At 50.3% G+C, this 23462-nt stretch overlaps 1 protein-coding gene across 1 annotated transcript in view; it reads left to right on the forward strand.

The window, feature by feature from the left end:
* The first annotated feature begins 7676 nt into the window (after nt 1–7676).
* Nucleotides 7677–23462, forward strand: part of ARK2C (arkadia (RNF111) C-terminal like ring finger ubiquitin ligase 2C) — a 55669-nt gene continuing 39883 nt past the window's right edge. The window contains exon 1 of the mRNA XM_069880519.1: nt 7677–7744. Within this exon, the coding sequence (XP_069736620.1) occupies nt 7684–7744 (61 nt within the window). The 5' untranslated portion in view covers nt 7677–7683. The remainder of the gene's footprint in view (nt 7745–23462) is intronic.

Raw genomic sequence — 23462 nt, forward strand, 5'->3', positions numbered from 1 at the left:
AATTTCTTCCTAATATCTAACTAAATCTTCTCTCTTGCAATTTAAAGCCATTCCTCCTCATCCTATCACTTCAGGCCTTTGGAAAAAGCCCCTCCCCAGCTTTCCTGGAGCCCTTTTCAGCACTGGAAGCTGCTCTAAGGTCTCCCTGGACCCTCCTCTTCTCCAGGCTGAACAACCCCAACTCTCTCAGCCTGTCCCCGTATCAGAGGTGCTCCAGCCCTCGGATCATCTTTGTGGCCTCCTCTGGACCCATTCCAGCAGTTCCATACCCTTCTTATGTTGGGGATTCCAGACGGGATATGCTAAAGCCCAGCTCCAGCTCTCTCAATAGGGAAGCATGGGGTTGATATCAAGGATGTGCGATCAAAAGCGTAATTTGGAGGAAATATTTACAGCCCCAATATCCTGCTCCAGATTCACTGCAGTCAAACATGGTCAGGTCCCATTTTGCAACAACTACCACACGTCAGAAAAAAGACAGTATTTTGTAGGCTGCTGCACCCACACAAACAGAGAATGAAATTCCTCAAAGCAAAATAGTTCAGTTTAAGCAAAATAGTTCAGTTTAAGCAAAATTATGAGACCTAAGTGGGGGTATCACAACCCCTTGCTGTCATAAACTGTGATCTCTCTTAAATGAGCTCAAGAGGGCACTGGGTCCCTCCAATTAGCTGTGAGCTTTGGAAAATCTCTGCTCTCAAGTGAGGAGGAAAATCTGCCTCCTGCTTTCCTCTGGAGAAGGTCCTGGGCTGTGTATTTGAAATCTACTCTGGGAAATCTACCCTTTCTTATCTCCCAAATAGTTGCTCTTTGGATGTAAGGTTTTTAACCATTTTTTAATTTTCTTACCATCAAACTGAGAAATCTAAATGCCAAAATATTTCTTTTTAATTTTAAGTGAATGTATAATGATTTTGTCTACCTCACATCTCATTTTTTTTTTTGAAAAAAACCACACACACAAAAAGAAAGAGAATTAAAGGCTGAAGAGATAAAATTACAGAGAGGCAGAAGATAAAGGAGTTAAATAAGCGTAGTTTAACTTCAGTGTAAATAAACCTCAAATAAAGCCTTGTCATCAATCAGGAGCCCTCCACTTTTTACAGCCCCAGCTGGGTTACGGTTACTTTTGCTCCTAGGCACACTATGAGGCTAAGGTGTTTACTGTAAAAAGTTCTCCTCCCTTTTCACCCTTTCTTTCCCCATTCTTCATTTTGCCTTTCATATTCCCACCTTTCCTTTCCCCTGTAGGTTTTTCTGTGCTGGTCTCCCAAGCAGCTTTTTGTCCCCCCTCATCCAACGCTTGAGACCCTCACAACCCCAGACCTGTTCTTCTTAGTGGGGTTGTAAGACCCACCACCCTTGCCCTAGAAGAACCATCAAAGATCCAGCTGTGGCCACACTGTGGTTGTCTCACTGTTCATGTGAAGATAATCTTCCAAGGGAACAGTTATCCAAAATGTAGCTGAAGATCAGAAATAACCTAAGGCGTAGACCATCGTCTAGTGAAGAGATAGCACCATCCACATGCTTCATGCCTTCCTCTAGAAGCAAGGTATCAGGTCTTTTAATGTCATCAATCCCATTGGCCCTCATTCCACAAACAGATGTAACGGCTGCTGGAGTTGGAGGGTGAAATGTCCTTCCTGAGCACACCAGGGCTTTGAAACTGCTACAAAAAGCCTTTCACCATGATTCTTCTGCTGTTCTCCCAGAGGCTGGGCAGAAAAAAAAATAGTACATTTTGAAGGATGTTGACTTATCCATTTTTGAGTCGGTTGATCCCATCTCAAATTCCCAAAGGATTTCACCTATCTCAGTTTTGCAGAGGTGAAAAATCTTGTATCACATTGAAATTTGAAGCTGTATGAGGACAGGCTGAGAGAGTTGGGGTTGTTCAGCCTGGAGAAGAGAAGGGTCCAGGGAGACCTTAGAGCATCTTCCAGTGCTGAAAGGGGCTCCAGGAAAGCTGGGGAGGGGCTTTTTCCAAGGGCCTGGAGTGATGGGATGAGGAGGAATGGCTTTAAATTGGAAGGGGGAAGATTTAGATTAGGCATTAGGAAGAAATTCTTCATGCTGAGGGTGGGGAGATACTGGCCCAGGTTGCCCAGGGAAGCTGTGACTGCCCCATCCCTGGAGGTGTTCAAGGCCAGGTTGGATGGGGATTTGATCAACCTGATACAGCAGGAGGTGTCCCTGCTTATGGCAGGGTCCGAACTGGATGATATTTAAGGTCCCTTCCAGCCCAAACCATCCCCTGATTCTTTGATTCTGTGAAATTACCAAGGGCGCTGAAGTGAGCAGAGGGTGTGTACCAGGTCTGGAAATGAGCTTTGAGTTATAGTCACCCACAGACCTACCAGAGGATGGTGGCTGAGGTGCCCCGTGACTTCTCAACTGCTCCATCACATTTATATTTCTTGAACATCGTCTGCGCCTGCCGGGCTAAGGGGAGAAACCTTCCCTGTGGGAATAAGGAGTGAGACAGCCCTGATGCGCTGATGTGAGTCCTGCAGGGTCTCCAGAACACTGACTCCATAGGTACATTGGTGGCACGTGTGGCATCCATGAGGCTGGAGAACATCACATTGAAAAAGAATTTCATTGTGTTAATTTTTAAAGAAAGCCTGGGGCAAAAGTAAGAGGAAGCCCCAGAATGGGGGTGCTGGAGCCCAAAAAGCTGCACTGGGGGACACCAACAGGCACCAGCCATGTGGGTAGGAGGAAGCCAAGGGCTAATTTTAACATCAACCTGTGCCTGTAGCATCTGTGTGACACACAGTGGTGGATCGGGTGTCCCGAGGGAGAGCGTGTGTGGATGAAAAGCAACAGCAGCGAGGGCTGAGCCCCCAGACACCCACGACAACTGCCACAGCAGCAGCTGCCAAAGGCAACCAGAGCCGGTGGCTGGGCTGGTGCCAGTGGTGGCCCTGGGGGACCAAAGGGGCTTTGCAGGGTCCAGAAATGTCCTCGAGCCCCCCCAGGGTCTGTTTTGCAGGCATCGCAGCAGGGATGGGCAAGGGGAGACAAGGCAGAAACCTCTCCTCGTTTGGTCACGCATGGATTTGGCTTCATTAGCCCCATCCAGACCTCTCAGTACTTAAAGACATGTCCCTTTGTAGGATGTTTAACGCAGTGGAATCAAGCAGGTTGCACTTTGCTGCTGCAAACGATTTCTTGCCACTGGTAGAAACGGGTGGAAAGCAGAACTTTTTCCATGCTGCACCACTAATGGGGCATCGGAAACGTTTCATTGTGGCATGAGCATGGATTCAAAAAAAAAAAACCAGGTTCTCTCCAGGTTTGGAAATATTTGTGCTGCTGTGGATGGTGTGTGGTGCCTGCACACATGGAGTTTTGCAGATCAGGGCTGCCAAGGGGAAAAGGCAGGAGAGAAAGATCCAAAAAGCAGGAGAGAAAATCCAAAAAGCAGTGGGCACCTGGGACTTATCCAGCTCCCGTTTCAGGGGAGCTGGGTGAAGCAGTGGTGTGAGTGGGATATCGTGGATCCTTCATCGGGGAGTGCAGGGATAGGATGAGGGGGATTGGTTTTAAGCAGAAAGAGGGAGATTGAGGTGAGATCTTAGGAAGAAATGTTTTCCTGTGAGGGTGGGGAGGCCCTGGCCCAGGCTGCCCAGAGCAGTGGTGGCTGCCCCATCCCTGGAGGGGTCCAAGGCCAGGTTGGATGGGGCTTGGAGCCCCTGATCCAGTGGGAGGTGTCCCTGCCCATGGCAGGGGTGGAACTGGATGGGCTTTGAGATCCTTTCCAACCCAAACCATTCCGTACTTCTATGTTTTTATAGAAACATCCCTGAAAGAGCCCTTCTGAGTCTGGGAGGGAAAGGGCTGAACACACCCAAGCTGCCAAGCTCCTGTTCTTCAATCCAATCAGTGAAAAAGACAAAACAAAACGAAACAAAACAAAACCACAAAATAAACCCAGTGACAAACCCAATGCTGTAATCCAGGCGAACAAATCCGTGGCACGTAAATGTTAGGAGGCTGCTGAGTGCTTAGACCTGCCAGATGCACGGAGCAGATAAAGCTAAGCTGGGATTACGGGGGCTCCCCTCAATGGGACAGCAGTGAGGGGGGAGCCAAGTCCTGGAAAGGGTGGAAAGGGCACCAAAACATGGAAAAATGCTTTCCTCGATCCTGCAGAGCTCCCTCCCGCAGCCGTGTCCTTTCCCACTTGAGACCAGGGTCTTTCCCAGTTGAATAAAACTGTGTGAAATAAACAGGGATGAGCTTCTGGATGAGGATTTTGGGGGTGGAATTGTCCTTCTTGAAGCCACTGGGGTTCCTTTCCCGTGGGGAGGACAGCTCCACACCCTGAGGGGTGGGATCAGGGTCCAAGGAGTGAAGCTCTGCAGGAAACTGGGGTGGAGACACAGTGGGTGGGTCGGGCATGGAAACAGGGCTAGGGATGGAGAGGGAGATGGGGTTGGGGACAGGGAGGGGGATGGAGAGGAGAAGAGGGATGGAGACAGGGAGGTGGGGATAGAGAGGGGGTGAGAGAGTGGGATAGGGATGGGGATGAAGAGGGGAAAGAGGATGGGGGCAGAGACGGTGACAGGATGGGGATGGAGGGGAGCTGGGATGGAGAGTGAGATGAGGATGGAGAAGGGGACTGGAATGGAGATGGAGATGAGGATGGAGAGAGGGACAAGAAGGTGGATGGGGAGGGGACGAGGATGGAGAGAGGGACGGCCATGGAGACAGGGACAGGGATGGGGACAGAGAGAGGGATGAGGATTGAGAGGGGTACAAGGATGGAGTGGGAGATGGGGAGGGAATGTGGTGGAGAGGGGAACGATGGAGACGGCTAGAGACAGGGACGGGAGGGCACGCGGATGAAGTGTGGGATGGGGACAGAGAGAAGGGTGGGGACAGAGAGAAGGGTGTGGGGGAGATGGGGGAAGAGAATGGGGCAACAGAGAAAGAGGGGAATGGGGATGGGGATGGGGATGGGGATGGGGATGGGGATGGGGATGGGGATGAGAATGAGAATGAGAATGAGAATGAGAATGAGAATGAGAATGAGAATGAGAATGAGAATGAGAATGAGAATGAGAATGAGAATGATGATGGAGACAGGGATGGAGAGGGAGATGGGGATGGGGATGGAGATGGGGAGGGAATGGGGCTAGGGATGGGTAGGATACAGGAAGGGAAGGGGTGGCAAGATGGAGAGGGACAAAGACAAGGATGGATGCAGAGAGGGGAGTGGCGCTGTATGTGTGTGTGTAAGTGCATCTGTGCCTGTCTGCCGATGTGGTGTGTGCACGCGTGCACACGTGTGTGCGTGTGCCCTTGTCCACAGTGCAATGCGTATGTGCTCATCTGTATGTGTGCACACGCGTCTGCAGCACATGTGTGCCCGTGCCTACATAAGCAATGCATGTGCACACGCGTGTGTGGTGTGTGTGCCTGCAGGTGCAGTGCGAGGTCACGCGTGTGCAATGCATGTGCCCGTGCCTACATGAGCAGCGCACACCTGCACACACGTGCAGCACCTGTGCCTGCGTGTGCAGATCATCTGTGCATGTATGTGCACAGTGCACATGTGCACATGCACGTGCGAGTGAGCCCGTGTCTGTGCACACACGCCCATGCAGCTCCTGTATCTGCATGTACAGGGCATGTCTGCACGTGCATGGTGCCTGAGTGTGCTCACGTCTACGTGTGCAGCACGTGAGCACATCGATGTGCAATGTGTGCCTGTGTGGTGCATGTGTGAACATACATGTGTAGTGAGTGTGTCCGTCCCTGTGTGCCTGTATGTGTGCACACGTGTGTCTAGTGTGTATGTGCATGAGTGCACAGGTGTCTGCAGTGTGTGTTCCTGTGTGTGTGTGCACACGTGTGCAATGTGCCTGCATGTGTGCACATGCGTGTGCAGCATGTGTGTACGTGTGCACTCGCATTTGCAGTGTGTGTAGCTGTATGTGTGCACACGTGTGTTCAGTGTGTGTGCATTCACGTGTGCAACTGCGTGTGCACCATGTTTGCAGTATATGTGCACACGTGTGTGCAGTGTGAGCCTGCATGAGTGCACACACACCTGCAATGTGTGCCTTCCTGTGTGCACACGTGTGTGCAGCATGTGTGCATGCGTATGTGCACATGCATGTGCAATATGTGCCTGCATGTGCGCACTCGTGTTTACAGTGTGTGTGCCAACATGTGTGCACATGCATGTGCAGTGTGTGTTCAGTGCGTGTGCACGTGTGTGTAGCATGTGTGCAAGGCATGTTTCCACACGCATGTGCAGTGTGCCTGCATGTGCAGATGCATTTGTGGTGTGTGAGCCTGCAGGCGTGTATATGCGTGAGCAATGTGTGTGCCTCCCTGTGTGCACACACGTGTTGTGTGTGTGCAATGCATGTGTGCACATGTGTGTGCAGGGTGTGCATGTGCACACGCATATGCAGTGTGTGTGCAGTGCGTGTGTGCACACGTGTGTGCACTGTGTGTGCAGTGTGTGAGCCTGCATGAGTGCACACGCGTGTGCAATACGTGTGTGCACAAGTGCGTGCAGCATGTGTCCAGTGCATGTGTACGCTCATGTGTGCAGCACGTGTGCACAAGCATGTGCAGCATATACCTGTGTGCACACGCATACGCAGTGTGTGTGCAGCAAATGTGCACACGCACATGCAGCTTGTGTGCCTGCATGTGCGCACACACGTGTGCAGTGTGAGTCTGCACGTACGTACACGCGTGTGCAATGTGTGTGCATTCCCGTGGGCACACACGTGCTCTGTGTGTGTGCAAGGCATGTGTGCACATGTGTGTGCAGCGTGTATGTGTGCACAAACATATGCAGTGTGTGTGCAGTGCGTGTGTGCACACGCGTGTGCACTGTGTGTGCACTGTGTGAGCCTGCATGAGTGCACAAGCGTGTGCAGCACGTGTCCAGTGCATGTGTACGCTCGTGTGTGCAGACTGTGTGCAGCACGTGTGCACAAGCGTGTGCAGTGCACGTTTGCACGTGTGTGTGCAGCATGTGTGCCTGCATCTGTGCACACGCGTGTTCACGTGTGTGAGCCTGCGTGTGTGCACTAGCTGGCGGGCACTTGCATGCGGTGTGTGAGCCTGCGCGTTTGCACACGCGTGTGCCCCTCCCCCGCCCTCTCCCCGACTCCCATTGGCTGGCTCCGCGCCGCGCCCCGCCCCCCTCCGCCCCCCCGCGTCCCCATTGGCTGGCCATGCCCGCGGGGGGCGTGGCTTAATCAAGCCACGCCCCCCACCAACGTCTTCCTTCCCATTGGCCTGTGCGGCGATCGGTGGGCGTGGCTTATCTCCCGCGCTGCCCCGCCCCCTTCCCCGCTCCGCCTCCCCATTGGCCGGCGCTGCTCGCTCCCTCCCCACGCTGCCTCTTTCCCGCGCGGCCACGCCCCCTCCCCCCTCCGCGCCTTCCCATTGGTCTTCTTTGCGCTTGGCCCCGCCCCCTCCCCCCGCCCCGCGCTCCCATTGGCCGTCGCGGCGCGCGGGGGGCGTGGCCTGTGGCCGGCGTGTCGCGCCCCGCGGCGGGCGGGCGCCTTTGTGAGGCGGCGGAGCGGGCGGGCGGCAGCGGCCGCCGCGTCGGAGGGGCCGGCGGGGAGCGGGGTGGTTGGCGGCGGCGGCGGCGGCTGGCGGTGAGGCGGAACGGGGCACCGCGCCGCGCTTCAAGGCTGCAGCATGGTCCTGGTGCACGTCGGCTACCTGGTGCTGCCCGTCTTCGGCTCCGTGCGCAACCGAGGTACCGCGCCCTGCGCCGCGGGTTCGCGTCCCGGGGCGGCGGGAGGGACGTGGCGGGGTCCCCCCCCACAACCCCCGGCGGCCCCCAGCCCCGGCTCCCCGGCCGCTCAGAGCTCCGCAGTGCCCGCTGTGGGGTCTCCCCTCCCACCTCCCCCCCCCCCACCCCGATCTGTGCTGCGATAGATCCATTTTCTCCTCGTTTATTGCTTAAATTTTGTTTTATCCTTTAATTTCAACACCCCCCCCCCCACACACCCCTTTCCCCCTCCCGTCTTGCCGTGTAGCGTAGCCACCAGGCCATCCCAGCGTAGCTGTAGACGATAACAGCCATTTTTGTACCTCCATCCTGTGTAGCTGAGTACATTGCACTGTAAATTCCTGTTAAGTGGATTCATTTTGCTGTGGTCGTGGGGCTCAGAGTCTCCTGGGAGGGCTGGCGGGGGGCTGAGTGCTCCCAAATCGCAGCCAACCCCTTTAAAAAAACCAAAACAGAACGAAAAACCAAATCCACAAGCCGAATTGGGGAGGGGAAATGCGCAAATTCGCTCAAATTCCCAAAATAAAGCGGGACAGCTGCCTCCCGTGGGCGCTCGCCCACCCAGCCGCTCGCCCACACGCCCTCCTGCCAGCCACAAGTGTCCCATCTCATTCCCACACCTCCAGCCTGGCCAGCATCACCCTGCCCTGAAATAAGATTGGGAACAGAGGTGGCTGGCGAAACAATTTTCCATGGAACACAAGTGTCCCATCCCATTCCCGCACCTCCAGGCTGGCAAAAATCACCCTTCCCTGAAATCTGATCGGGGAAGGAGACAATTGACAATATGGTTTTCCATTAAATGCAAGTATCCCAACCCATTCCCACACCTCCAGGCTGGCGAGCGTCCCTGTTCCCTGAAATCTGGCTGGGAAAGGAGACAATTGGCAATATGGTTTTCCATTAAATGCAAGTATCCCAACCATTCCCGCACCTCCAGGCTGGCGAACGTCCCTCTTCCCCGAAATCTGACTGGGAAAGGAGACGACTGGCAAAATGCTTTTCCATTAAACAGGGATAACATATTTTTTTCTGCTGTGCTGAATTACTTCCTGTTCTTATTTTGTGGGTAATTTTCTGTACCGAATACCCTTTGGTTGTGTATCTCCACCTTTTTTCTTGTACTAAAACTAAAGCATGGTCTGTATTTTTTTACATTACCTAGTTTCCGATGTAAAATCTCTTTTATCTGTAGAGACATACCCTGCTGAAATGTAATGTGCTGTAGCCTATACATCTGCTCAGTGTACGCTGCTTTTGTTCTGTTGCCCTTCCATAGCATGGTGGGCCTTGCCTTTTTGTATTGTGTGCATGATGACATTGTTACACACGATTCCACTAATACTAATATACGATCTCTCAATAAAGAAACTAGTTTTCCTATATTAACCTAGTGTGCTTTTTCTATTGCTGTTTTCCCATTTATTGTCGTATCCTGCTGTTTAGATTTTTTCCTTGCTTTTCCCACCATCGTGAGGTTGGAGTGAGTGGATTTTTTTCCCCCCCGTAGCGCAGATACGGGGGCTTTTTAATACATTTTTTTTTTCCTCCTCTCCCATATCTCCCCTCAGCATTAGTCTGTGTGTGCATACTCCCTAGATGCACCGTCCCTATTACCGTTGTGCTGATGCAGAGTTCTGTTTTACCGCAGAATAGCCAAAAAAAAAGAAGATGTATAAATCCAAACCCTCCCTATTAATCCAAAAAGATAGATATTTGGTGAAGGGTCTGCTGCATAATTTCATTCTGGTTACAACATTGCTCATTCCTTAACCAGACTGATAAAACAAGAGGGATGACCTCTGGATGGATGGGGGGAGTAATTGGGCTTTTTTTTTAAACTGATTAACAAGAGGTAAATGAACCTGAAAAAAAAAAAATTCCCTCTAATCTATTAGTCGTATGTTTAAACGTCTAGATGTATGCGAGCGCCCTGCACGCCATCTGCTAGGGGAGAAGTTGCCGTGCATGGGTCCCGCGGCGACTAGCACGCTATAAATATCTTTACCAGACCCCTGCAAGGCAGGGCTCGTAAAACCATCCCAGCTGCTAATGTTGTAACTACATTTTCCTGCTTGAAGCCTCCAGGCCCACCATCTTCTCCATAACCCATTTTGGTCAAAAGACCAAACTATGGGTCTGGGAGGAAGTCGCTGAGAACCTTAAAATATTGGAAGCAGGGAGGGATGGATGAGCAAATTGCGGTCAGCAAGCAGTTTTGCTGCAGCTGCAAAGCGATAATGATACCGGTCACCTTTCCCCTTCCTGCAACAGACCTCCTTTCCCAGGTCTGCAAAATGGTCCTGTAAAACCTCCCAATTCTGGCTTGGATGCCACTCGAAACCGAGGGAAGTCAGGGCTCCCAAAAGCAGGAGCTGGGGCTGGGGTTGAGGTGGGCTGGGAGGGAGTATCTTGGCTTAATTGCATTTGCACAGAAGGTGGGGAGACACAGGAGTGGTTATTTGTCTTCAGTGAGAGGAAGACAAATTCAGCAGGTCGGGGGTTCCCACTGCTAAAATTCCAAGAGGAACCACCCGCAAACAAAACAAAGTGTCTCCAGCAGCCCTCCCTACCTTACCCCAGCATCCCTCGAAGAGACGCATCATTTTGCAAGGCCGTGCCTTTTCCACCTTCCCTCCTAGCTTCATCCCAAGTTTGGTTGGTTTTATTTTATTTATTTATTTTTTATTTTTAAACATCTATTTATTATTTCCTTCTCCATAGTTCCTTTTCCGTGTCCCTCGGTGACTGTTTGGCCATCCTGTCCCCCACCCTGTATGAACACGAGCGGGTTGCCCCCCTGCTACCCCCTTGGATGTGGTGTATGCTGTGGCCCTTTGTTCTTGCTCCATCCTCGCCCTGGGCCAGCGCTGAGCTCCCTGCGTGACACATGTCCCCGTACACATCCCGAGGAGGGAGGCTGTGCTTCTTGCTTGCATGAAGGGAGACATGCATGCCTCTTGGGGCTGATCATTTTCCAATGTGATTTTTTTTTTATTTTGTTTTGGGTTTTTTTTTTCCTTTTCATATCCTTTTTTGTTTTTAAAATTCAACCCCCACGTGAAACAATGAGATTTGGGTTACGGCGTGGGAAATAAAAATAAAAATTAATCCCCCTCTCCCTTACCCCACCCTGAAACCCCGACACGGATAAACCCAGTCCCCTCTGAACCGTACCTCACGCTGCGGACACCTGCCGGCAGCTGCCCCTTTGTTTGGAGCAGTGGATTCACTGCAGCGAGCGTAATACCCCTCCCTGCCCCCCGCCAGATCTTATTCTGCAAATTAGCGCTAATACAGAGCGAAACTGTTTGGTCAATATACTCTGAGGGTACCTTGGTAATGTAATCATACAGAAAGCTGCTGGGTTAATGGCAACTCGTACCAAGCAATTTATCATCCGCATCATATTTTGACCTGTCTTGTTAGAAACACATCCTTACGAGAGGAAACATTTCCCCTCACCCTCCACCTCCCAGCCTTATTAGTCAGTAACCACCAAGCTTTCATTGCTCATAATCCATCAAATGCATCCACAATTTAATGACTTAATTCCTTTGACACTCCAAGTCCTGAGAAGCCACCTGGTACAAAGAAAATAATCTTTTTTGATTTTAGCATCGCGGACTGAGGAAATCCAAGAGGAGTCACGTGCTGGTGGTGCTGTGGTGGGTGTGGAGGCACATGCAGTGATTTCTGTAAAGCCTGTACATCTCTCTAGCACCAACCTGTATTCCTGGGCAGCTTTAAATAACTTCTTTCAATAACAGGGGGACGGATAATCCCAAACACGAACAAAACAGGCTGTGAGATTCATTTATAGAAGGGTTGTTTAAAGGTTTTACACACATCCGCATGCATTTAGTGATGCCACATGGGAGCTGGATCCATCTGTCTCTCACATGAGGCTCGGGGTGGTGTCACGGTTTCCATTGTTTTTAAGAAAAAGGTAAACAAATTATGGTCACACCTTGTTCATATTGGGAGTTATTTGCAAAGGCTGACAAAGGCGGATCTGGATGTACATTGCTCTGTGTGGATCCAGCCCCGTGGAAATGTATTATTTAAGAACCAGTGAGTTGGTGCCTGACCAAGGAAGCAAACACAGTTGGGAAGCTGGAAGGGTTTTGGGGGGTGTTTGCCACAAAGCCTGGGAGCTGCCATGGCTGAGGGGGCCGAGGCGTTGGGGACATGGTGGGGACACGGTCTGGCATTGCTGGCTGCGTCCTGGACAGAGCGTGGGGTGCCAAACTGGGGCTCAAGATCCATAGGTGCCAGAACTGCCTCCGGCCTCGGTCCTCGCCGAGTCACCGGTCTTGTGCCGAGCCCTCATCCATGAACCTCCTGGAAGGACTGTCCTAGAGTAAGTCAGAGCTTCCTTTTTTGTTGTTGTTACTCTAAAAAACCTGCTTGTAATTTGGGGAGCCCCTCGTTAGCTGAAAGGGGAGGATCAAGCACTGCTGGGGCAGGCATGGGAGCCCTGTCCTCCCAAATCTGTAGGAGAACCTTTCCAAACGCCACGGAGAGCATGTGTGACATCCAAGACCAGCTCATCCCTCTCCTGGCTGCAACAGCTGAAGGTGCAAGGGTAAAGGGAGAAGGGAGGATGTCTCTTTTGGGAGCTCTGCCATGCATAATGCCAGGTAGCGAGGGCACAGGCAACCCCTCCAGCCTGCTTATGTGCTGGTTTGAACTGAAACCATGCTCTGGGGCTGCCCAGCGTCAAAATTGGAAGGTCCTTATCTCTAGAGCTGTTTGAAAGGGGACAAGTAGTGCAGCAGGTCAGCAGAAAAAAACCTTTCCTACCCTTAACATGGGAGCACTCATTCTGGGGAGCATTAAATAAATGTACTAGATGTGAGGGGAGACTTTTCAGAAGGTCTGCTGTATCTAGATCTTCCATATCCATGACCTCCAAACACTGGAGATGGTTTTGCAGTTGGGAGAGTTGTGATGGCACTGCCATGTGTCCTGACTCTTAAGCATCTCGTGGTGTTTGGATGCTTCTCAGTAAACCTACAGCTCCTGGAGTAAGATGAAAGCATAAGACTTTTTGATTAAAGGGCGGTATATACACTAAACTTCAAATTGCTGCTTGTGGTAAACTCAATGCTCAGAATTTAAATGTGATCTACAACAATTCAGGATGCTTTTCGGCTGATGTGGTGGTTTGGGAAGGAGAAGGGCAGCATGTGGCTGTGGTGGGACCGGGGCAGGGACCTGCAGGTGGATGGTCAAAGAGGGACTAAGACCCAGGAGGAAAATATTAACTTTATCCCTTTTTAGGTTCAATTCAGGAAGGCGGATTGGGTTGATCTGTGGTCAGGGTTGGCTGAGGGTTTCTGAGTGACACTGTGCTTGCAAGGGCTTCACACAGGACTACATAGGATCCTTCCTAGGTCTTGTCTTACTCATGAACCTTCTTAGGAAGAAACTTGAGTCTTTTGGGAGTGCCTAAATTCTCCCTCTCAAATAAAAAAACCCACCCAAATTACTTTCCAGCCAGAGCAGCAGATCTTGGTCTTTGCAGGGACTGGGCTCCTACACTGGAGAGCAGAGCTTGGCAGAGCCAAGACACAGGGAAAGCAAACTCATACTTCACGCCTCCCCAGCACCTTTGCTTAACCTTTTCTCCTCCTCCTCTGCTCAGTTTTGCGGTCTGCCAAGACCTTTTCTCACCCATTTTCCTGCCTGCTGGTCCTTTACATTTCCCAGCCCCAGCTGGGTTGGGTTGGTTGGCACGTGCTGTCATGGATCCTTCTTGGTAAGTGTCCTTAACTGCTGTTGTTTTCTATCCCTCCCTTTAAAGTCTGTAAAATGTGCCTGCAGGAAAAGTTGTAGCTCTTTAATGAACTTCATCATTTTGGTTGGAGTGCGCAGGTCCAGTGAGGTCAGGAGCAAAGCAAATGCTGGAAGCAGTGAAGATGCAGGTTATAGGGAGAGGCAGTAAGGGGCAGCTTGGTACCCTTTGGTAGGCTGGAATCCTTCAAAGTGAGGACATGCCCATGGGGAGAAGTTTGGATGAGGATTTTGGTAGCTGGGAGAAGGACCTGGATGTTTCCATCTCTCACACCACATCCCTGTGCTCCTGGCTGCTCACGATGTCTGCCCTGCTTGGAGGTGGCATCCTAAGGTGTGGGTGACAGCTTAGACAGAGCCACGGGCCACTACTGTTTTTCCCAGGGTGGCTCAAGTGATGCTGTGGAGTTGTCACCACATGTTTCCCAAATGGTACAAGAAGCAGCCGTTTTGCTAAATGAGGAGAAAGTTGGGCAGAAGTAACTTCTGGGACTTCTTTGAAGGGATCTTGAACAGGACTCTTGACAGACTGGGGTAGCCTGCCAGGCCAGGTGTCCATGAATTCCGCGCTTGAGTTGGATTAGGACCTGCTGCAAAAACTTGCTGTCATTGCCTCCAGGCTTGAGGGTCTCTAGAAGACACATAGAAACACAGTCCCTCAGGTACCCACCATGCTACAGCTGCTCCCTGCGCTGGCCTCCTCCGATGGAGAGTGGCATTGGGAATAGTCCCCAGAGGAAATGTGTGCTGGGTTTTCTCATTCTCCTGGTGGCACCTGATCCTTCCTTAGGTCACACTGCCAGCTCAAGGTCCTGATACATTCAAAGGAATCTTGGGTTTTTTGAAAGATGTAGATGGGGGCACCACTCATGAGCACTTGCCTGACCAACCTCTTTCCTTGACAGGGCTGCCTGAAAACCTGGCACCTACAGGCAAAAGGAAGCTTTCTCCTCCTATGTTTTGATAGCAGAAGAGGTGCCTGTTCTTCTGCAGCCCTTCCATATCGGGTAGGGCCTCATTTGTCTGTGCTCTGTGAGGTGCTGAAATATGCGTCTGGTCCATTCAGGGCTGATCAGCATCAGCTGGCGGGAGCTGAAGCTTAAATCATAGAATCATAGAATAACCAGGTTGGAAGAGACCCACCGGATCATCGAGTCCAACCATTCCTATCAAACACTAAACCATGCCCCTTAGCACCTCGCCCACCCGTCCCTTAAACACCTCCAGGGAAGGTGACTCAACCCCCTCCCGGGGCAGCCTCTGCCAGTTCCCAATGACCCTTTCTGTGAAGAATTTTTCCTAATGTCCAGCCTAAATCTCCCCTGGTGCAGCTTGAGGCCATTCCCTCTTGTCCTGTCCCCTGTCACTTGGGAGAAGAGCCCAGCTCCCTCCTCTCTACAACCTCCTTTCAGGTAGTTGTAGAGAGCAATGAGGTCTCCCCTCAGCCTCCTCTTCTCCAGGCTAAACAACCCCAGATTCTCCTGTCAGCACCAAAACTCAGTGAGGATGAGCCAATGGTATCTTGGCTTGTATCAGAAACAGTTTGGCCAGCAGGAGCAGGGAAGAGGTTGTCCCCCTGGACTCAGTGCTGGTGAGGCTGCATCTTGAATCTTGGGTTCAGTTTTGGGCCCCTCACTCCAAGAAGGACATGAGGGGCTGGAGAGCATCCAGAGAAGGGAACAGAGCTGGGGAAGGGGTTGGAGAACAAGGATTATGAGAGGCGGCTGAGGGTCCTGGGGTTGTTCAGTCTGAGGGAGGCCTCATCACTGTCTGCAGCTGCCGTGAGAGAAGGTTGTGGTGAGGTCGGTGTTGGTCTCTTCTCTCAAGTGACAGGCGATAGGCTGAGAGGGAATGGCCTCAAGCTGCTCCAGGGCAGGCTCAGATTGGACATGAGGAAAAACTTCCCTGAAATGGTTCTCAGGCCCTGGCAGAGGCTGCCCAGGGAGGTGGTGGAGTCACCATTCCTGCAGGGATTTGAAAGACAGGGTAGTTAAAGTGCTTAGTGTTCAGCAGTGGACAGGTATGGTTGAACTCGATGACTTCAAAGATCTTTTCCAACCAAACAATTCTATGATTCTATGGAATGAGCTGCGGGTTCACGGTGAAGCTGCCTGGATGTGGGATTGGACACCAACCTGGAAAGGTCTGAGCTTGTTAAGACATGCATAAATACAAAATAAATCCTCAACTGACATTTATACTGGGATAAATAAGATGATAATAGAATTCAATGTTTTTTTAATTATAAAAAAATGATAAGTGGCAGCAAACTGGCCGCAGTCTAAAGGTCTTTTCTCTGCACGAGGGTTTGGTGATGCAGTTACATTTGCGAGACTCTAAGTGTAATTTCAGCCCTGGCATGGCATTTGCTGGCAAATTTGAGCAGGCGCTTATTTTAAGTCTCAGGCGGCGAAGTCTCAGGCAGCGTCTGAAGGTAATGAGGGTGCTAAAGCTTCAGGAGAGGTGTCCGTCAAGCCTGGCAGTTTCCATATCCTCTAGGCGGAAAATACCATGTTTCTAATTTGCCTGGCAGGAAAGGAGCTGTAAATCTCATGCAGATTACCGCGCTAGTTGTTGTGGTTTGCTAAATCCACATTTCTCTTTCTTGTAGCCTGGCCTTTAATATTAATATCTTTTAATTTCATTTATAAATTCAGTTATCAGCTTTCATTAGTCATCCCGTTAATGATCCCAGGCAAGAAATTTGTCATTTGACGTCAAAAGGCAGATTAAGAGACTTCTAGAGCCTTGGGAAATGGCTTCATGCCGCACCAGAATTATAGTGGTTGGCGTATAAGGCTAATACTATGTATAATTTGCATCTGCTGCTCAGGGGATGAGTGATTATTTTATATATTTAGCAGAAAACAAGAGCATTTCTTAATCATGAATTTTGTTACATTTCCTGCAAACTCTGCAGTATTATGAATCATTGGGCTATAAACATCTTGTCGCCGGCATGCCTGGTTTTGTATTACCATGGTGGTAAACCCTGGAGGGTCGGATCCTGACAGCTCGTCGCCTCCTCAGGGGTTTCACTGCACAAGCAGCTAATTGAAATTACGAAGTTCTCTCAACCCTAGGAGCTGGAAGGTATTGGGAGTGGATTCAGCTTGGCTTGGCCAAAATTGAGCATCTTTGGCCTTTGCTCCCTGATGGGAGGTGAGGGTTTTGGCAGGGTTTGGAGGTAGGTGTTTAAGTCATAAAAATGGGGAAAAAACTTATAATATTTGCCCAAAACATCTGGAAAAGAGCATGGTTGGACTGAAAACAGATGAGATGTTGAATCCTCAGGCACTGGTCCATTCACGACTGTCACGATGAGACTTTATAGATATTAGGAGCAACCAGCAAGTTGGAAGAAACCTTATCTTGTCCAGCTGTTATTTGTGATATCCCACAAATCTCCAGGGGCTGAGATAAGGAACAAGGAGGATTTCTGTGCAGAGGTAGCAAGACATGAGTGGGCAGGGGGTTATGTGGCCACTTTTTTTTAATAGTGAATGTCTCATTGCATGCAACCCTGTGAAAAAAGGGTCCCCTCCTGCTCTGGCCACCTTCAAAGCCCATTGGCAGCCCTAAACTCCCTCCATACATTACTTCTCTGGGCAGAACCTCCTTTGAGACTGATGGGCTGCAGGCAGCTCTCAATGAGGCTGAAAGAAGAAAATCTTATCCACTGTGCACCAAATGCACTTAATGAGTTGGTTTTGCTCAACCCTCGTTGGTCTGAGTGAGAAACTTCTGGATGAACTCGTAGTGGGTTGGCGTCAGATGGATGCCAGGTGCCCGCTAGGCTTCTCTATTGCTTCCCTCCTCAGGGGGACAACGGGGAGAAAAATAAGATGGAAAAGAATTTCTGTGTCAAGATAAAGGCAGTTTAATAAAACAAAAGCAAAAGCTGCATGTGGAAGCAAAGGAAAACAAACAATTTAGTTTCTACTTCCCGCCAGCAGGTGATGTCCAACTACTTCCCAGGAAGCAGGGCTTCAGTGTACATACTGGGTTGCAGTGGGTTAACCTTGGCTGGACCAAAGTGGCTCTATCATTCCCCCCACAGATGGACAGGGGAGAGAAAATACAACTAAATACTTGCAGGTTGAAAGAGGAGCAGGAAGAGGTCCATCTGTAATTACTGTCATGGGCCAAACAGGCCTGGATTGGGGAAAAATTAATTTATTACCAGTCAAATCAGAGTAAGACAATGAAATATAAAACTAAATCTTAGAACACCTGCCCTCCAGCCCTCCCTTCTTTCCAGGCTTAACTTTACCCCTGAGTTCTCTCTTTTTCTCCCCCCTCAGGCAGCACAGGAGGATGTGGAATAGGGGTTGGTCAGTTCATCACACGTTGCGTCTGCTGCACCTTCCTCCTCAGAGGGCTGTAGGGGCATCTCTGTTCCAGTGCTTGGAGCTCCTCTTTCTCCACCGACCTCGATGTCTGCAGAGTTGTTTCTCTTACATATCCCCACTCCTCTCTCCATCTGCAGTTCTGTAGGTTTCCCCCTTCTCTCTTCTTAACTATGTTATCCCAGAGGCACCAGTGCAGTCACTGATGGGCTTGGCCCTGGCCGGCAGAAGGTCTGTCTTGGAGCCGGCTGGAATCAGCTCTATCAGCCACACTGGAAGCTTCTAGCACCTTCTCACAGAAGCCACCAAGGTAGCCCCCGTCTACCAAACCCTTGCTAAGCAAACCCAATACATGGTTGCTCTGGAAGACAAACACAGTAATAACAAATGAATCCTTCTCCTTTCTGTCAGCTTGCATTGCTGAGTAGACGTCATATAGTATGACCCTTTATGTGTTTGGGTCATCTCTCCTGTCATGTCCCCTACCAAGATCTGGCCCATCACCAGGCCAGTAGTGAGCAGGGAATATTGTAGAGACAGCCTTGATGCTGTGTGAGTACTTCTCAGCAATCGCCAAAGCCCCGTTGTGTTATCATAGAATCACCAAGTTGGAAAAGACCTCCAGGATCATCAAGTCCAACCATTCCTATCAATGACTAAACCATGTCCCTCAGCATCTTGTCCACCTGTCCCTTAAACCTCTCCAGGGAGGGTGACTCCACCACCTCCCTGGGCAGCCTCTGCCAGTGCCCAATGACCCTTTCCATGAAAAGTTTTTTCCTAATGTCCAGCCTAAACCTCCCCTGGCGGAGCTTGAGGCCATTCCCTCTTGTCCTGTCCCCTGTCACTTGGGAGAAGAGCCCAGCTCCCTCCTCTCCACAACCTCCTTTCAGGTAGTTGTAGAGAGCAATGAGGTCTCCCCTCAGCCTCCTCTTCTCCAGGCTAAACACCCCCAGCTCTCTCAGCCGTTCCTCATCAGGCCTGTTCTGTAGCCCCCTCACCAGCTTCGTTGCTCTTCTCTGGACTCGCTCCAGAGCCTCAACATCCTTCTTGTGGTGAGGGGCCCAGAACTGAACACAGGATTCGAGGAGCGGTCTCACCAGTGCTGAGTCCAGAGGGAGAAGAACCTCCCTGGACCTGCTGGTCACACCGTTTCTGATCCAAGCCAAGATGCCATTGGCTTTCTTGACCACCTTGAAAGTTATCAACACCTTTCTAGCTATCAATACACAGCACTGTGAGGGCTGCTGTGGGGAAAATCATCTCCAGCAGCCAGACCCACAACAGAACCTAAGTTAATGGTTAAGTCAGGCATCAAGTGGAGCTCTGGGAGAGCCTGGATGTGGCAAAAAACCTGCCTGAGGGCTGCAGGTGGACCTACACCATCTGACATTTTGATCACTGGTGCATGAATCTCATGTGGGTGGGAAATGACAGCATGGGTGACTGCAGATGGGCATAAGGCAGCTGGAGGTTGGAGGTGTGAGGAGATGGAGCCCCTCAAGCATGCATCCGCGAGGGCAGAAGGGTGACCCCACATCCCAGGGACTGAAAAGGACGTGGGGCTGTTGGTTAACAACTGGCTCGGCATGAGCCAGCAGCGGCTCAGGTGGCCAGAAAGGCCAAGAGAATCCTGGCTTGGATCAGCCATGGTGTGGCCAGCAGGACAGAGGAAGCGATCATCTGCCTGTACTCAGTACTTATGAGGCCACACCTCAAGTCCTGAGTTTGGTTTTGGGCCCCTCACTACAAGAAGGACATTGAGGTGCTGGAGCGCATCCAGATGGGAAATGGAGCTGGGGAAGGGTCTGGAGCCCAAGGGTAATGAGGAGCAGCTGAGGGAGCTGGGACTGTTTAGTCTGGAGAGACAGAGGCTCATGGGTGACCTCATCGTTCTCTGCAGGTCCTGGAAAAAAAGGTTGTAGCGAGGTGGGTGTTGGTCTCTTCTCCCAAGTGACTAGTGACAGGATGAGAAGGAATGGCCTAAAGTTGTGCCAGGAGAGGTTTAGATTGGATATTAGGAAATATTGCTCCACAGAAAGGGTTGTTGAGCATTGGAACAGGCTTCCCAGGGAGGTGGTGGAGTCTCCATGCCTGGAGATATTTAGAAGATGCGTAGATGTGGTGCTTAGGGACATGGTTTAGTGATGGGCTTGGCAGTGTCAGGTTTATGGTTGGACTTGATGATCTTAATGGTCTTTTCCAACCTAAATTGTTCTATGATTCTATACCTTCCTGCTCTCATCAAAGCAGCAGCAAAACCCATTGTCCATCCTTAACCTGTTGCTTAGCTGTCTGCCTGCCTCCTTCCTGCATTAAATTAACTAGTGGTGGCTGGAGTCCTGTCTCTGAGGTTGTTCCTTGAAGCTGCAAGCTGAAAATATGGTATTACAGGGGAGCTGGACCCTGAAACAAGGGATGTCATGTTCCAGCAGCAGTGGGAGGGGTGCAAGGGTAAGTGATGGGTGGTGGACCGTCAGCTCAGCTGATGGCCCTTCTATTGACCCAAGCTGCTGAGGACTAGAGCTATTTGAAAACAGAGATATCTGGTTCTGATGATGATTATTATTTTCCAGTTCACTGGCTGAGAATTTATTCTCCTGGTTTTATATTGTCTTTGAGTTTTTCAGTAAAATGAGAGGGGGAAGAAAAAAGGCTTTTAAATGGTTCATTTGAAGTGAGATGAAATAGGCCACAACCCCAGAAATGAGATGCTATGTAATGGCAGAAAATGAAACAGCGTCCACTGGATGCAGGGAATAAAAGCAATTCATCATAATCTTTCAGTTGTTTTTTTATACAGAAATGTTTCACCTAGGCATAATTTTTTTCATACCCGAGAGACAGATCTGGTGGTTTTGTACTCACTTGGAAAATGTGCAACGGTCAGGGATAGACTGCCCCAGTCCTCTGTGTTCTTGTACTGTGAAACCATGTTGTGACTTTAGGGTGTGCAGAAATCAGAGTTATTTAATCAGCAGAAAGTGCTTTAATGCCTGAGATGAGTCTTGGAGAAGCAAAGTGCGTGTTCCCAGTGCAGGAGGTTGCAAAATGTAGTTGGCCCCTTACAGAAGGAGAGAGGTCATGTCAGCCCCTCCCTCTCCTTCCTTCTCACTCCTTTTGGCCATAAGGGTGGGTTTCCAGGCTTGGGAGGACCAGAGGCAGTTTCGAATATGAAAACATGAGCTGAGGTCTTGAATAGGATGTGCAACCACTGCTCTGCTCCTCACTGGGCTCATCCACTTGAGTTACGTCAGCCTGCAGAGACAAATAGCACCTTCTCCGTGGCCTTGTTCAATCTGAGTAGGAAAATCTTGCCAGTGGAAATCCTGGCTGTTTTTTTCCAAAGGAGACCACAAAAGCACATTGGAGATAAGGATGCATCATCTTGCCCCAGGTCTCACAAGGAGAGCCCTGTATCACCAGACCGAGATGGCACATGATGGCATCCAGGTGCTTCTTCTACAGGGTGCAGGGTTGTCTTGGGGAAAGAAGGTATTACCAGGAGGTAGTTACAGGCTTAGAAAAACAGGACCAAGGAGAAGGGAGGCAAGGTAAATTCCCCCATCCCTTGGACAAAAAGCAGTTCCTCCTGAAGGCGCTGAGGTGCTGTTAGGGAAACCGAAATATGTTTATTAGGTGTCCAGTGTGACTCTTCTTCCCATAACAAGAGATTTTAAGCCCTGCTAACAAAATAGAGGGCTGGACTTCAAGAACATCCCAGAAGCTCATAGTGGTTTTGTGGATATGTTACACCAGCTTATGCATTTATTCTGACCATGTGGGACCAGAACTCTGTTGAACCCCTGTTCTTGTCTTAGGATTCCTTACCCACAGCCCAGCATCTCTCATTGGACCTTTTTCTATTAGAAACTAAGCAGTGATCAGGAGCCTGATCACAATGCTGGCAGAACCAGGCTTAGACCCATCCTCTGGCTTTCTGTGGACACAGTATTTGCTGCTCTTCAGCAAATGTATTTCGAGGCTGGTTATATGCCAGAAGAGAAGCCCTTCTGCCCAGCACTGCTGTTTGTATTACTTTCCCTTGATTTCTCCACCTTTGCCTCTCTCTTTTCTGACCATGTTTTTCACTGTCTGTTTTTCCGGTGGATGTGATGGATTTTTCTCAGTTGTTCCTTCCACACATTCATTCCCCGGGCACCAAAGTCTTCCTCAGGGCTGGTGATGGCTCAAGGGTTCAAACCTGCTTGAAACACTTGAGATGCTCAAGCGGTCTGGTCTGGTGTGTTCTGGTGGAGGAGAGGGAACTCCAAGGGAGGATGGAGAACCTCTTTAGGAGTTCTATATGGGCTGAAGGGATGAGGAGTCTGGGGAACAAGTGCTCTCCTCTAGCTGCTGCATTGGGAGGTGGCTGTGATTGATGCTGTAAGAACTGGTGTTGGGAACACAGTGATGGAGAAGTCTGTCTCAAACTGGAGTGCTAGCTTTAAAGCATGGTCACGTTGATCATTTGGCTGGGAGAAGAGAGCATCATGGTGTGGCGCTGAGTGTGCTCTAGGTACACGTTGCTTGTCTGGTTTCATTTCTAGAAAACATTGCTTTTAGTGGAGGGAATGGTATTGATGGATGTTTTGCAGAAAATACTTGTGCAAAAAGGCTGCTGCTCTTTCATTATGTTGAACAGGGAGCACTGTTGCCTCTCCTCTCCTCCACCTCCTGTTTTTGGCCCACTGTCACGACTGGGCACAGCATTCTGTGCCAACAATGGGAATGGGGAGGCACCAAAAGCCCCTTCCTGATGCCCTGCGATTCAGAGGGTAATCAGAGGGAAGGACATGCTTTGCAGAAAGCCAACTCACTGGCAGCATCCTTTGGAGGGAGGTGACCTCCAGGCCTGTGAAAGAGCCAATGGGCATCAAACAGGTGCTGGGACCCTCCTGAGAGACAGGGCAGGCAGATGGTGCAGGGGAGGAGAGATGTGCCAGGGCACCCAGCAACTAACCGTGCTTGGAGCTGCCACCTCTACAGAGGACTTTGGGAAGTCCTCTTTGAGAGCAGAGCGTTGGAGGTAAGTTCAACAGAACGAGTAGGTGTGCAGAGCTGGCAACCTGCCCCCGAGCCAAAATGCTCCACTCCAGCCCATGAATAGACCTGGCTCCTGGTTGCTTTTCTTTTTTTCATCTTAAAGAACAGGTCCATTTCTAGTGATGTTGTGACGCACACACTTTCGCATCATGCCAGGGAGCTGGAGCTTTGAGAAAGCCAACAAATATAATGAGACTTTGTGATTAAAAAAAAATAAAATAGAAAAAAGGGATAAAAGCCCAGAACAAAAGAGTAACATGAAAATCCAAGGTGTTTGCCAAGGTTCAGACACCAAAAAAGTCAATGAAAAGGTGCTTTGTTCTTATCGATACCTGCTGTGAGGAGTCTGCTCCCCTTGTGCCTGGGGGCTGGCTGTGGTGCAGCCCTTAAGCAGTAGGAGTTGCCTTCTCTATCTGTCCACTTACATACCACCTTCTGTGCTTAGAAAGGTGGCTTTCACATCTGGCATCCTGCTCTCTCCAAAGAGC

This window comes from Phaenicophaeus curvirostris, chromosome Z (genome assembly GCF_032191515.1).
Source record: "Phaenicophaeus curvirostris isolate KB17595 chromosome Z, BPBGC_Pcur_1.0, whole genome shotgun sequence".
Classification (NCBI taxonomy): domain Eukaryota; kingdom Metazoa; phylum Chordata; class Aves; order Cuculiformes; family Cuculidae; genus Phaenicophaeus; species Phaenicophaeus curvirostris.